This window comes from Macaca thibetana, chromosome 7 (genome assembly GCF_024542745.1).
Source record: "Macaca thibetana thibetana isolate TM-01 chromosome 7, ASM2454274v1, whole genome shotgun sequence".
Lineage (NCBI taxonomy): Eukaryota > Metazoa > Chordata > Mammalia > Primates > Cercopithecidae > Macaca > Macaca thibetana.
In genome coordinates, this window is record NC_065584.1 from 51,407,128 (window position 1) to 51,423,070 (window position 15,943).

The 15,943-nt window shown below is 40.6% G+C and overlaps 1 protein-coding gene across 1 annotated transcript in view; it reads right to left on the reverse strand.

Moving 5' to 3' along the window:
- Positions 1–1,456: 1,456 nt before the first annotated feature.
- The window catches only part of PELI2 (pellino E3 ubiquitin protein ligase family member 2), a 189,490-nt gene continuing 175,003 nt past the window's right edge, over positions 1,457–15,943 (reverse strand). The window contains exons 4-6 of the mRNA XM_050798260.1: positions 14,371–14,568; positions 12,565–12,753; positions 1,457–6,417 (exon numbers count right to left, since the gene is read on the reverse strand). Of these exons, the coding sequence (XP_050654217.1) occupies positions 5,851–6,417; positions 12,565–12,753; positions 14,371–14,568 (954 nt within the window). The 3' untranslated portion in view covers positions 1,457–5,850. The remainder of the gene's footprint in view (positions 6,418–12,564; positions 12,754–14,370; positions 14,569–15,943) is intronic.

Below are 15,943 nucleotides of genomic sequence, written 5' to 3' on the forward strand. Positions count from 1 at the left end.
CAATGCATGTCCCATAATTAGCAGTGGGTGTTCTGGGTGGCACAACAGCTTGAAAACAGTTTGTTCAGGCTTACAGCTCTGCAGCCATAAGAAGCGTGGCCTCATTTTGCAAGCCTCAGACACGTTCCTGTTACCGACATCCAATTTAAAATTCTTAAGTTTAGAAAGATAGTCAGTCATGCACCACATAACAATGCCTCAGTCAATAATGGACTGCATCTATGATGGTGGGCCCATAAGATTCTGATGGAGCTGAAGAACTCCTATTGCCTAGTAATGTGGTAGCCATTGTAACGTCTTACCATGGTGCATTACTCATGTATTTGTGGTGATGCTAGTGTACACAAGCCCACTGCACTGTGATATAAAAGTATAGCACATGCAATTAGTACAGTACATATTTGATAATAAGCAACTATGTTATTGTACTTTTCATAGTTATTTTAGAATATACTCCTACTGTATAAGAGGTTAGCTGTAAAACACCCTGAGGCAGGTCCTTCAGGAGGGATTCCAGAAGGCGGCATTGTTATCGTAGGAGATGACAGCTCCACGCATGTTACTGCCCCTGAAGACCTTTCAGTGGGACAAGCTGTGGAGGTGGAAGACAGTGATATTGATGATCCTGCCCCTGTGTGGGCCTAGGCTAATGTATGTATTTGCATCTCAGATTTTAATAAAAAAGTTTAAAAACAAAATTTTAAATATAAAAAGGTTGAGAGAATAAGAATATAGAGAAAGAAAATATATTTTTGTAAGCTGTACAATGTGTTTGTGTTTTAAGGAAAGTGTTATTACAGGAGTCAAAAGTTAAAAATTAAGGTTTAGAAGGTAAAATAGTTACAGTATGCTAAGGTTACTTGGCTCATGCTTTTTTCTATAAATTTAGTGTAGCCTAAGTGCACAGTGTTTCTAGTGTGTAGTGTAATGTCCTAGGTCTTCACATTCGGTCTTCACTCACTCACTCACTCCGCCAGAGCAAAATTCTAATCCTGCAAGCTCCATTCTTGGTAAATGTCCTATACAGGTGTGCCATTTTAAATCTTTTATACTGTGTGCATGTGTGTTTTTTTTTTGTTTTGTTTTTGTTTTTTTTTGAGATGGAGCCTCTTGTTGCCCAGGCTGGAGTGCAATGGCACGATCTCAACTCACTGCAGCCTCCACCTCCCAGGTTCAAGCCATTCTCCTGCCTCAGCCCCCTGAGTAGCTGGGATTACAGGTGCCCGTCACCACACTCGGCTATTGTTTTTCTTTTTAGATGGATCTCGCTCTGTCACCAGGCTGGAGTACAGTGGCGCAATCCTGGCTCACTGCAACATCCGCCTCCCGGGTTCAAGTGATTCTCCTGCCTCAGCCTCCGGAGTAGCTGGAACTTTTAATTCTACAAGTCAGGTTAAATTCCCCTGGAAGTTAAATTTATTTGACAGTGATGTAATGTCACAAGAAATAGTAACACAGGCACCAAGGAAATTTCTTTAATTAAAAAATGTAGGGGATTTTCATAATCCAGGTTTAAATATGTATTGTGCAGAATATAAAACAATTAATAAACTCAACAGTTTGAGATTACCTTGGAAGTTAGAGAAGTGAAAAAAATCAATTCTACTCGTATTAACTTTCTACTAAATGTCCTGATGAACTCAGTGACAACCACAGAATCTGAAGACAATGGCTCACAAACAGACTGATATCCATTTAATAGTTTTTGAAGATATTTTTCCTGTAAAATGGCTTGTATTTCCACAGGTACAAGAGTGAAGAAATAAGCTTTTCAATTTGACATGAAATATAAAACAACAATTTTACAAATATATTCATAAAATTTAACTGCTCATAACACAATACATGGTAAATGTGACCATCCCCTTAACGTCTAGACTATTTAATACAGAGAAGCAATCTGTCATCTCAGCTAAAAAGAAACATCTTTCATTGAGTTTATTTTTGTTTAGAAACATGTTTAGAAACTGTCAAGTAAAACTGGAAAATACTTATTTTCCTTATCTTCCTCTAGGGATTCTTCATGAGGGCAAAAACTTATTTGAAAGGATGTAAGTTTTACTAAAAAGAAAATACTGAACCTTTTTTTGCGTTACTGCTTCAGTGATGCTTAGATTCTTTTAAAAAGGTGCTGAAGTTGTCTCATTGGCCGCACAGGAGGAGGAGCATCACACCCTAAGCCGCAAAGATGGACAGTAAAGGGATGGAGCTGGATTTGGCTTAAAATCAAAGTCCTGTGGTTTGTCTATCAGAAATTCTACTGTGATGAGGCAAGGCTGCAAGAAGATAGTTTTTACCCAGCATTAACAATGGTGTAATCACACACCCTTTCAAGCACATCCAAAGAATAGAATGACTTTAAAAAAGAAAAGAAGTGGAACAAAACCATAGAACTGCGGATAACGATTCCATAACCTACATTACACTTCAATTAAGCGGAAAACTCTCATAAGTGCCCACACAATACGGAGCTCCCAAATAACAGAGGTTTGAGTTTTTCCATGAAAAAAAAAAAAGACATTGAAGCTTTATGAAGAAAACAGTTCTCCTCAACTTTCCCAATACAGTATATGTAATAACTTAAAATAATTTCCCTATTGGTACTGGGAAATAAATTCTACTACAATCATGTTTATGCCAGTTTCTGGCATATTTCTGCATCCAGATTCATTAGTCTCCTTAATGGAGCCCATCATTTTTCCAATGGCTTTCTCCTTTCTTTAAACCCTAACCCTGAAATTCTATAACCAGTTATATCACGTGGCTTCCCTGAGGCACAAAGGTACCAAAGTCTATAATTAACTATCGAGGAATGATAAATATGCTCTCTATTTATATTAACAGATTTTAATTCTTTCGGGCCACAGTTGGGGGAAAAAAATCCAGAAACCTTAATACTTACTCTGCAGGGTAAACTGTAGCCCTTTTTGCTAAAAGCTGAACCAAATAAGGGAAATGTTGAGAGTTGCAGCATGCATGACCCGGCAGCACCGATTATTAATAAAAAATTCCGGACTAGAAAAATACTCAGAGTTGTACTCCATCCACTCTGAATCATTTTTTTTTTTTGTAGTAAACGACATAAACAACTGAAAAATATTTCTATGGGAATACATCACTGGGGCTTTTACTTCTGGAAAGCTACTTGCAAAAGGCATTAGAGTCAGGCCAAAACAACTAATTGGTCTGCAATTTCCTTGTGTATGCACATGAGGGAGTGGGGCTAGTCCTTTAAAGTGATGGCAAGCAAGACATAAAAAAAGAAGTGACCTTGGAGAAATTACTTTTCTGAACTGTATTTCTCTACCTTGGTGAGCTATAGAGTTCTTTATTCTCACAAACTAACTCAACTGTGAAAAAAGAATCTCCTTAGTCAAAATTATAAAGGGATCTTCCCACAAGTGGCCAAGAACAGCCTGGTGTCCTTTTTGCTGACTTGCCACCTCTCTGCAGTTCCTTAGGCAGGGTGGACGGGACCTCACTTTGGAAGCCAAAGGAAAAGATGTGGAGCCCATGGAGGGCGGTTCACTGTTACCCCTTCCAAGAGCTTGGAAATTATTACCCAAATTTCAACTTACATTTAAGCTGAATTTACTAAAAGTCAGAAACTTTTAGTTAGACATATGCCCAACTATGGGATGTGTCCAACTTGGGGGATATGTCACGTTGCAGAATGACTAGATTCATAAACAGGACTTGAAATGGAAAATTATGATATACCTAGCTCTCTGGAAAAATATCTTTTTTCTTGGTAGGTAAAAGCTGGCCTTTCTGGATGCAAGACCATTTAGCTTACAAGATGGTTTTAGGGCATCAAGAATCCTTCAACCACTTTCTAGGCGTACAGCAAGAAAAGAGAAAGAGTGCCTCCTTTATCATTCTTTGGGGCCCAAAGAATTATAGGCTGAAAAGACAAACTCTATCAGCGAAAGCTAATCATCAGAGGCTCTGGCTAAATCAAAAGGCATTAAATATATTATTCTAGGCAAGTCCATTTTTTCTTTCATTTTCTGTCTGCAGGTAGAGTAAGCTATACAGAATAGAGCAAGCTATCCATAAGAGGACTGTTGTCAGATTTTCACATCACTTAAAATTTATCCAAAAAAACCAAAACCAAAAAATGTCTCATCCTAAACAACGATCTCCATTGAAAAATAAAGCTATATTAAAACTGAGAGGCTGAACTTTAAACATATTATGTCAAATTAAGCAGCAGCAATCAAGAGTAATATATCATATCACTTTAAGGAAAAGGGTACTCAAATAGGTTAGAATGGCTGAAAATAGGCAAAATATTTGCCAGTAGGCAAAATACGAAAAAACCAATTCAAGTATGGATATAGTACATTAGAATCATATAAATTACGTATATGTACAAAGGTTAAAAAAAGTCACCCAAATCTGCAATGGTCAAATTAAGAGAACATTAGTTTAAATAAATACTTCCTCCATGTGGCAGGGTTTTATTTTATCTCAGCCAGCTTCTACTAGTCTCATGTCCTAAAGGATCTTTGCCTTCTGGGAGCAGTGATACGACTGGTGCTAAGCATCCAAGAATTATTAACCAAAATGAAATGAAAGTAACAGGAATGGTGGAGCTCATATGAAATTCTGATTTAATTAATCCTCAGCAAACACTCATTTGTTCTCTCAAAATCAGGAATTTTGAATTATCTCTGCAGACGTACCACTTGGTGTTGTGTATATCTAATGATCCCACTTAAATTTAATTTGATTTGCAAACATTTCCAAAACTTATTGGGCTCCTTAAGCTGCAAGGGAAGGTGACAGATGGCAAAAAGGGAGTGCGCAAAAATGCCTGTATCATTGTGATTGGTTTGCTTTCAGACTCATAGAATTTGGCTTTCTTAACAAAGGGAAAAAGAAACCACAAAAAAACCCCACAAGCTTTATGAAACCCCAAGTGGTTTTAAAAAGTAAAAGCTTATTTTTAATCATTCTTAAATCTTAATTCAGTCAGCAAACAAACATGGTAGTATAGCACCCAGACCATGTCTACTACTGTAATTATCCTCAGTTAGTGAGTTTTTAAGAGCTGATGTATTGTAATCAACCGAACAGTTCTGGCCGTGCAAGATGAGTATCAGGGGCAAATCATATTAGGCAGAAATAACAAAAGACAGGCTAAAAAGTTACGGAAAATTGTCTGTGAAGTGCCATGTATTTGATGAATGAGTATCTAAAGTAAATTCCACTGAAGTTAAAAAAAAAAAAAGGCCACGAGATATGAATATTCTCTCCCCCAACAAGTCAGAAAAATAAATCAGAAAGAAGCCCCAGATTTCAAAACCACCTGTGTCTAAGGCCATCTGTCCACCAGTCACACTGTACAGAGCCGCCCCTCTGCTGTCTGGTCAGGTTGGAGCCACGATCAAGTATTTCTAGACACTGTGTGCCCTTCGCGTCACACCTACACCACACTGCACTGAAGGGAACTTCATGAGCCCACACTTTTGAATACATTTTCTTCTACATCTGTAAAATATGATTTAAAGTCTTGTCCAAGATTACAAAACAAAAACAAAAACAAAACTTGGTTAAAAACCCAAGGTTAAAAATAGAAGCATGGCATTTTAAATCCAATTATTACAAAGATATTATGGTTTAATCAAGCAGACTTCAATGACGATGCTGCTGTTCTGGGCATGCAACACACCACTGGTATCTGTTACACTCCTGCCATGTTTCATCACTGTGTGTCCCCTCTCTTTATTTCCAGCCCCGTCACCCTCCCTTAATAAACAGCATTACAAAAAGGTAAAATCTAGAGTTAGTGGCAAAATCTTCACAGTAACCTGTTAATAAAGTCGTAGATGGCTGTCAAGGGTGTCAGTCAATTGGACCTTGGAAAATTAATTTGATGCAGTTTTGCTCCCCAACCAGCTGCGTAGCACAGAAAGGGCAAGCAGCGTGAAATGCATGAGTTCCATGAGGCAGTGGGATCTGAGACCAATATTTTGCAGACTTCTCCGAGCACACGTGTCCACAGGGAGTGAAAGCATGAGTTGGCGGTCCTGCGTCTACATAAAATCCTGCCTCACAGCCAAGCCAGAGAGGCACATAGGGGCCCACAGTCCTGCACATGGGACACTCCCTCTCGTTGGCCTCCGTGTCACTCCGATGGCCCCAGTTGTGGTACCCATGAACATGGCCACAACTGAGATATGCCCAGGGCTGCTTCTCCTCCACCACCTCTTTCCTGTTGATGCTGGGGAAGGCCAGGGTGTTGAGCCCCACGGGACACTGCGGCCGGGCGGCGTTAATCTCCTGCCGGAGGGCTTCTATGTGCTTCTGAGTTGGAGTATGAAAAAGCCCATCTGCTGTTCTCCAGAGGAGAGTGGCCCCACACAGGTCAATGAGAGAGCCGTCCTGCAGGACGTTGGTCTCACTTTCCACCTACAACAAGTTTGAGACACATGCCTTTTAAAAGCAAAATCAAGCAAATCACTCCAAGATTCTTTCCTCTCAAAACAAGAAAAAAAAAAATCTTTGAAGGTAACACAGGGAGGCAATTTATCCCACAAAAACAGAACTGGGGGAGTAACTTATCCTCCCCAAACCTCAGTTTCCTCATCTGATCACTGGATATAATACATATATGCCTTATATACAAAGCCCTGAGCACAGTATGTATACCTAGTTTTACATGTTCAATTACTATAGTGGTTATTTTAATGAACTTCACAAATCTCCTAAGATTTTCTTTTTAACTCCTTAAGTCAGTAACACAATGACTCACTGATCCCATAGGACGAGAGATGTCCTACCAGTTCATCCAGTGGAGACTCATCCTCATCTTGACCACAGCCAATCCAGAAGGCCTTGCTGGGGGCCTGTAGTCATTACAGCAGGGTCCAAAGCACCCCTGGTGACCCTTAGCTTCCTCCACCTTGAATCTATCTTTCTTTGTTCATTTGTAAGGCTTGAAGCTGAACAGTTCAACATGAGCCTTCATTTTTAGAAGGAGGCCTGTACTATGCACTAAGTGTTTACAAGACTGATTAACAGCTGACAAGCAGCAGCTAGGCATGGTCAGCAAGAATCTGACCACTGCCTCCACATGCCAGACGCATGCTAAGCCTTGGGGCTACCAAAGGCCAATAAAACCTCTTCGCCATCCTGCTCTTCAGTAGTGGAAGGCAGACATGCCCAGAGCTCAGAGTGCATGAAGGCCAGTAAAGCGTTGTGCAAGGCCACAAATCTATAGCATCCAGGAGTGTGGACTCCAGAGTGAGTCCACACTCACTCTGAAGTTGAACGCTGGCTCTCCCACTTATTAGCTGTATGACACTGGGCAGATTACTTAAGCTCCCCGTGCCTCAGTTTCCCCTTGTGTAAACGTTAAAAAAGGTGGTTGTGTTAGATAAGTAAATGCAAAGAGTTCTTAGAGAACACTGTCTGGTACGCAGTAAACACTATGTAAATACCTGCTACTATTACTCTGATGATGACAGATGGTCAGAAATGGTTTCTAAAAGGTTTTTCTTTAACAGAGATTTGAGAAAGAAGTCAGGCCTCAGTAGGGAGGATAGCAGGAAGGCACAGCAGGGAGAGGGAGGAGAGGCCAAATGGCATATGCGCCGAGGGAGCAACAGGGAGTTCGACGAGGCTGTGCAGCCAGGCTGAACAAGGATGGACGCAGTTCAGGGCACTGGGTGGGTGGGGCGAGAGACCCAGGCGGGAGAGAGAGGGAGGCTGGTGTCCATGCCCAGAGGGAGTTGGTGGGGGGTTTAGGTAACTACACAAGAACTGGTTTGCCTTTCAAAAAGGTCACTTCTGGAACTTTGGAGGGTGGGTTGGAGGGGTAGAAGATGAGTGGTGAAGGAGGCACCTGGTGCTCTCTCTGGGTAGAGAGGATGAGTACACCTCAACAAAGACAGTCTCAGTGGCAAGAGACAGAGGCACAGGGAGTAGAGAGAAAGAAATTAGACTCGATGGCACTCAGCTCTTGATCTGAGCAAGAGCCCGTTACGTGCCTGGTTGTCTGGGTAGAACAGGGCTTTCCACAGACAGAGAAACACAGGAGAAATGGCAGATGAGAGCAAATCCTGATTTCACCACTGAGGAGCTCTGTGGTCTTGAGTCAATGACCAACCTCTCTGGGCCTGGCTTCCACATCCATTTAACTGGAATAATGCTAATACATGTCTTATAGGATTGTTGTGAGAACTAAATAAGTTCAACAGCAAAAGCCAGGCCAGTTCAGTTCTGGGTGTGCTGAATGTGAGGAGTGTGCAGAGTATTGGTGGTGGTAATGCATACAAGGCACGTGTGATGCAGCGTGGGAGACAGATCAGGCTCGCAGAAACATATCTGGGATATTACCAGCACCTAGGTGAAGCTGTGGGAATGGATGCCACTGCCCAGGCAGGGTCCCAGTGGGGACTGAGGACAGAGCCAGGGGCTGGAGTGGAGGAAAAGAACCATGTAAGGGAAAGAGAGAGGTATGGGAAGCACTAGAAATTTTGTTAATCTTTGGTCCAAAGAACTTTGCGGCTCTCTGCTGCCCTTGGGGTACAGCCCAAGCTTCTTAACACACTTAAAAGGTCACTCCCAATGCAGTCACTTGACTTCTCCTGCTGTAGCTCTTCTCTTCCTAACTGGAAACCAGGACTGCCCTGCGATGAGCTGCAAGGACCTAGAGTCCAAGAAGGCACTACCTCAGACTGCCCACAGGCAGGTGCAAGAGCAACCTCTGCCTAGAATACTCCACCCCAGCACACCCTGCTCCAGCTGAGCCCTGGGCTGGCAAACTCCTACTTTTTATCCAGGTCTCACCTGGATGTCACTTTGCCCTGGACATTTTCCTTGTCATGAGGAAATCAGCCCTTCCCAAGTATTAGTTGTTAGAAAAAGTTAAGGTCCCAAGAAAATGATAAACCTTAATACTGTATAGGACACACACTGTGACTCCTTTCAAACAGCCTGAAGTTTGCTGATGCTCCTTCCCCGCCCCACCATGAAACCGAGCATCCCATGTTCTCCTCTCCCCTAACTGGTGTCATGAGGCTCCTGCCCTTGCTGACCACAGGCAATTCTCAGGGGAGGCCTCATTGCAGGATAAAACTGTGTCTAAAGGATCATACTGATGTGGTAAGAAGCTGAGGTGTGGTGGTGGCCTAGCCTCTGGCTGTGGAACAACCCCCTTTTCCTCCTGCAGGGCACTTCTTAGTAAACAATAAAGTCTTATCATAAATCTGGGGGGTATGGCCTTTTATTTTCCACATACCCTTGACTCCCACATCTGGGGTAGGTGTCCTGCGGAGGGAAAGTACCTTCGGTGCCTTCTCATGACTGTGCTCATCATACAGTATCTGCTGATCTGCTGCCTGGTCTGTGACCTCCTCCAGACCATGCAATTCGAGGGCAGAGCGTGGATGTGGTGTTTTCTGCCATATCCCCAGTTTGCATCCCCTACTTAGTAATAACCAGCCAGTTATGGGGCATTACTGTGTCCAGCACTGTTCCAATCCTTTCCAGCTACTGTATTTATTTAGTTCTCACAACAATCCTATTAGACATGTACTATTATTATTCCAATTTAGGAGATGTGGAAGCCAGGCACAGAGAGGTTAAATCATCGATTCAAGACCACAGAACTAAGTGGCAAAACCAGGACTGGAACCTGGTGGTCTGATTTAGCAATCATTAGTAGGCATGAACTCAGATTTTATTTTTTAAATTCTACCACAAAAGAAAAGCTATGAGCAGGCACAGGAATTGACAGTACTATGGAAGCAAGAGACATTTGGCCTCTACCATGGCAACTAATGGCCCCTACATAGCAACTATCTAAGCACAGGGTAGTGAAGTCAACCCCCATCCACCACTTCTTATTAGCAAGTGACTTAACCTTTTAAAGCCCAGGTTTCCTCATCTATAGATGGACACAATTAACAACACTGACTTCACGGGTTACTTTAAGCAACACTGGAAAGACAATTAATGTAAAGCACCTGCTAGAGCCTGAACATAGTTACTCTATGGTTATTTTTATAATTTCACCTAAAATTAGGTATGCAATCAACTTAACTGAATTTACTTAATTTTATACAAAGCCAGTTTAGTTTAATAAAATATTTCATATATAATTTAATTAAATACTCAAGGGCCCCCTAGACTAATATTATAAATGTTACCATATGTTATCATTAACTAGCTAAAAAAGTAGGGCACAATTCAAATTCCATTCACCTATTTATTCAGGGTTTAAAGGCCTGAAAAGACATTTCCCCCACATTTAATTAATTTTGTTGATTAGTATACCTTTCTGAGGTTCCATCATTTGCTGTAATAATGAAAAACAATGGTGATTTCTGGTTACACATACATTAGTATATTGATTCATATCAAATGCTGAGTATGACATGAATACATAATCTTCCACCAGCACTAGCTCCACAATGTGACTACTACTGTTTTAACAAATATTTTAGACTTTTAGCAGCTCACTTTATTTCCCAAATTGCTGTATTAGACTGCAAATGACAAGTACTGCCAGAGACTGTCCCCAAAATCTAATCTCCAGATAAACATAATTTATATCGAATGCTACCAGCAACATGTACAGGACCAATGAGTCATGAATTAAAACAGAAGCTCAAAGAGTCAGTAAACTTTCCTCGAAGACAGACCAAAAAAATGTTCTCCAGAGGTTAACAAGAGGAGATTGCAGGAAGGATTATCCGTTCAGTGTACCATAAGCCCAAGGTCAGGCTGATGGAAGCCTTTGTAACTGGTCAGGTTAATCGGATGCTATCAAATGGGACGGCACAATTTTACATAGTTTTAAGTGTCGCTTATAGGGACTAACTTCAAAAATAGCCTGTATATTTAATACAACCCATTAATAGAAGCCATTTTTGGAGTTCTTTCTTTTCAGTCACACTGTAAAATTCTCCGGCACATGTAGCAGCCTAAGAAGAGTCGCTACACAATAACCAGAGTGGACGAGAAACTCATCCTGTGATTTGCCCTCCTGGACAAAGGCGCTCCCCACGGACTCTAGTGTATGCTTTATACTCACCCAGGGAGGCAAATGCTCAGGTGTAAACCATCCCCAGCTCCCCACAACATGGTACTGAGTGAGTAGTATTAGGTGTCCAGGCTCTCCATCAGGGAGACCTGAATTTGAATCTCATCGGCTGCCACCTTCTAACTCTGTGACACTGGACAACCTTTAATTTTATGCCACATCTTCCTCATCCATGAAATGGGGATGACTCTACTTCCCTAAGAGGGCTGCTGTGCAGATGAAGTGAGCTAATGTCAAAAATGTTAACGCAGAGCTTGCACCCAGCAACCATTTACTGACTTCTTACTCTTGCTGTTATAATGATGAATAACCAGTTTGGCCAATCTAGGTCGGTTTTGCATAAAACTATCCAGTGATCAGAAACAAAAGATTATTTAGAAAAACTGCTTTCACATTTCCTTCCTTGTTTACAATTTCTTGAAAACATTTATACAAAATTTATTGAATTTGCTTTTTTTTTTTTTTTTTAGAAAATGCTTCTTTTATTCAGCCATAATGCACTGTAAGACGCATAAGCTGTGCCTGTAGCTGAAAAACGGTGTAAAATAGAAATAAAAATAACCATTCCCTAAACACAAACATCCAGTAGAGAACAGCAAATGAGGTTAGTGAAACAGCCCCCAGCTTCTTTTTCCATCTTAGACATTTTTGATGATGATCTTTCTAACAAGTGCTAGGTCAAATCCTCTATTCCGCATACATTTTATTCTGTGGGAGTTCTGAAGAACTCCTCTTCTAGCTTCTAGAAAAAGACATTTGTTCTCTCTCGTTCTAGCTTCTACCTAGCAAATTAAGCAAAAGTACAGGAATGGAGAGTTTACTAAAAATCAGTGGCTGTGCTATACGGCTATGGCAAGATCAGAAACTCAGAGTTACACATTTAAGGTATTATAATTATTCTCCAAGAAAGAATGGGTTTAAAAAACTGCTTTAGGGCACGGGTATAAGTGGTGATATTTATAGGAAAATATTAACATGCCAGGTCAATGCAATATATAAATCATCTCAAGTAAAAAGTTCTAACTATGATTTTGGTGGACAGTATAGAGAATTCTGCCTTAATATATAGGAATTCAAGGGGAAAACCAGCTGACTTATTTTTTAGTTCCAGAAAGTCTAGTAAATAATTCCTTCATTCATAATTTTTACTAATTGTTTTTGGACTGCTCAAATGTTTTCCAAATCAATAAAGTTTTACACTAAAAGTAAGTTTATTCTTCTTAAAGTGAATTAAAACAGATTTTTGTGGTGAGGTATACAATAAAAGATAATATTCTTCAGGTGGTAAGGAGCAAAACACAATTTACTCCCAAAAAGTTGAACCACTGAAGGAGATAAGGCCATTTCCCTCTTGCTTTCTGGGGCTTGTGGAATTCTGCTTCTGCTGAGTTATGGTACACGGCGCTTGGACCTGCACAAAGGTTCCAAACGTCAGGGGAGGGAAAAACGACAGCCTTGGAGTTAGGCTTGTGTAGTCTGGAACGTCTTGCAGAGTGAAGCGCACTCACCAGCTTTCCTCGTTGCTGGGCCGACCTGGTTTCTCGCAAGGTATACACATCTCCACAGACAGAGATCTCGCGCCAGACCCCAGGCTGGGACTCCTCGGTGAAACCCCCTCGAGGATGCATCACCAGGACACCATTAGTAGTAAGCCCATCCATGTGGCCATCAGGGTTTTTCCACTTTGCTGCCTTTTCCTGGAAAGCACATGGCAGAACAGAAAAAGTAGGTTAAGATGATGTTGAAATGGAAAGGATTCTGGAATTTCTTTAATACACTGTGTAGAGGCAGAGGGGAGAAGGGTGATGCATTTTCATTTTCTATTTAAAGCTAATAATCACAAGGATAAAATACACAATTATTTCGACACTATAAAAGAAGTGTTGAATGGATGAATGACTTATCACTGGACACATATTATAGTTCTCAAGAATTTGCAAAAAATGGATGCCTGGACTTCTCCCTCTAAGATTCTTTTTACCCTCCCCACAACCCCATGAGATTCCAGGAATCTGATGTGTTTTCTCTTTTCAGTTATACTTGTGCCATGTCCTTATCCTGATATCTAAAAGTGCTTTCTATGTACTGACTGTCAGGATAGAGAAAAAAGGATAGCCATAAAGAAAGACTTTCTATTAAAGCTAGAAAATTCAAAAAATGTTAAGCCAACAAGTCAGGGTCATTATGTTTACACAACAATCAGTGTTTAAATTCTCAAAGGTAGATGGCACATGTAGCTTGACATGATGATAGGACAGACACTCTTGGGTGCTTGTGCCACAGCTCTTCCCTTCAGCTTTCTTGGTGATAGAGCTCAGCTACTGTTCACATGGCTGGGGCTGGTGGGGGGAATCCTGATTAATCCAACACGACACTCCCAGCCATCTTCCCAATGGCTGGTTTACAGGTGGGCACAGCACATGACTGGGCTCTGACTGATGACACAGGATATCTTCTCGGAGGCTTCTGAGAAAGGTGTCTGTGCTCTAAGAAGAGACAAGGAGGAAACAGTGCTTCTGCCACCCTCTTCTCTGGCTGGAAGCTGTCATGTGGCAGGGGACATATGAAAGTGCAGGAGCCAGCTCTCACCCACAAGAAGACCTCCCATGAAGAGGCTGGTGCACCATGGGAGGCAGAAGGCAAGACAGATACAAGCCGGTGCCCTGGATGTCACAGAACCACTGAACCACCAACCCGGGAGCTGACCTTCTTCAGCACTTCTTATGTGGGAACAGTACATTTGCATTGATTTTAGACCATTTTAAGTGGGTTCTTTTTTTCCTGCAAAAATATCCTAATTCAAAAGGAAACTATGTTAAACCTGGATATTCACTAAAACTTCTGGGCTTCACTTACAAGGAAACCCTATAAGGGTTGGGATTCAAGTTTGTTTTGATCTCTGTAATCCCACATCTAAAACGCCCAGTATGGAACATAGCAAACACTCAATAAAACATTTTTGAAGGAATGAATCACTAACATTTTCCTCTAAGCCCTAATGATCTAAATTTGGCCATTTATTTTTCTCTCTGAAATAAGCCTCTTAACTGCCATAAATACATTATGGACAATGTTACAGGCATATTTTTTAAAAAGTACTTTTTATATTGTAAATATTACAATATAAAAAATATAATGAATAGCAAGTAATGCTTACTAACGTTCAGATTTTAACTGGCCACCTGAAAACTAAAATCTCAAAATCTCACCAGAGGCAACATACAAAGCCAGTATTTTTTTTGCTCCAATTAAATGTTCCATGTCATAATCACAAGCGTTTTTCTAGAAATCATGTACTTCTTGACAGTACTTACTCCAAGAAATATATTTTTGGAAGAGTCAAATCCGGCGGCAAATATCCGTGCTGTGTAAGGCTCATTCCTATCGCACACGATCCTGCAGGCAAACCTGGATATGGTGCTCTGTGTGATCTGGGCTTCGTCCGTGTTCTGGCTGCCAGAAATCGTGTCTGTGACAACGAAGTCGATAGGGCTTTCTGTTGATCTGCCCACCTAAATAAATCAAGTGTACTCGTGATTCACTCAGAAAATAGCAGGGTGCTGTATTTTATTCACATGGAAAAAGCATTCAGGATCCCTTTAACACTCACTATCTTTGTTCTGAGGGTTAGAATTTAATGCAAGATTTTCATTCATGTTCCTTTTCCTATTTGACTAGGGAAAATATTAGGGTAACCAAATATTAGAGATATCTATTTTTAATTGTATTGTACTGTGGTAAGAACACAATACGAGATGTATCCTCTGAAATATGTGAGCACATAATACAGTCATTGTTGACTACAGACACAGTGGTGCACAGCAGATCTCTAGAACTTACTCATCTTGCTTCACTTACTTTATGCCACTCATTAGTTCATTAGATTTTAAGTACTGAGAAAAAGCTCAATTAAGAGGACAACAGTAGATCTTTGGCCACTCATCAGATTTCATCTCTTGGATCCGGGAAGCAATATTACTTTCACGACAATTTTTTTTTCCTATTTCTGGGGTTAAAAAAAGCAAGATTTTAAATAAAGGAACTCTTGCTTCCTACTTTCTTGTCCAGCTCCACAGAATGGTTTTCCTTGTTAGGTAAATCCAACAGTGACTCCCAGCACTGAGCAAGAACAGCCCTAATCCAGACATAGAGATAAATGTCCATTAACACTACTCAGCATGAAAGAGAAGGATGTGAAGCCAGCCCAAAGTTTGGGATGTAGTCAAATGAAAGATTTCAAAAGCTGGTCTTGGCATTTCAAGTTTAAATTTTTAAAATCTCTCTTGTGGAAGTCTAAAAGACTGTCAATAATACTATATTGGCTAACCTTTCTTTGTAAAGATTTAAATGCTGCCAGAAAGAATGTATTTCATTAGGAAGATGTGACAAAGTTCTAACAAAGCTTCTAACAAAGCATCCAATAAAGGCTTAATGAAGCTTGTCCTATTCAATCAATTCAAGTAAGACAGGTATTACTCTCTCCTGTGAACTAGGAAAAATATTTGTTTACAAATATGAAAATCCTCAATATGGAATATTTGAAAAGTTATGTAATTCTGCTTTATGAATCTCTAACTGGAAAACAGTGCTAAGTGTTTTATGTGCCAAAAGGACTTCTTAGGTTAAAATCACTTATACGTAAATTAACACTTTCTCACTAAATATGACATTGTTCTCTCCCAACAACCGTAACTCTGATTCTGAAGTTGCCAATGGGAGGAATGCAGAGACCTGAGACGTAGGCACATAAAGCTCCCAAAAGTCAATTTCCAAGATATTTTTACTCTGGTCTCAAAGTTCTGTCTACAAACTAGGCAATGTAATACATTTTTCATCCAAACGAATAAAGTAGAAAAAAATCTTGTATCACTTAGCTCAGCTTGCTTC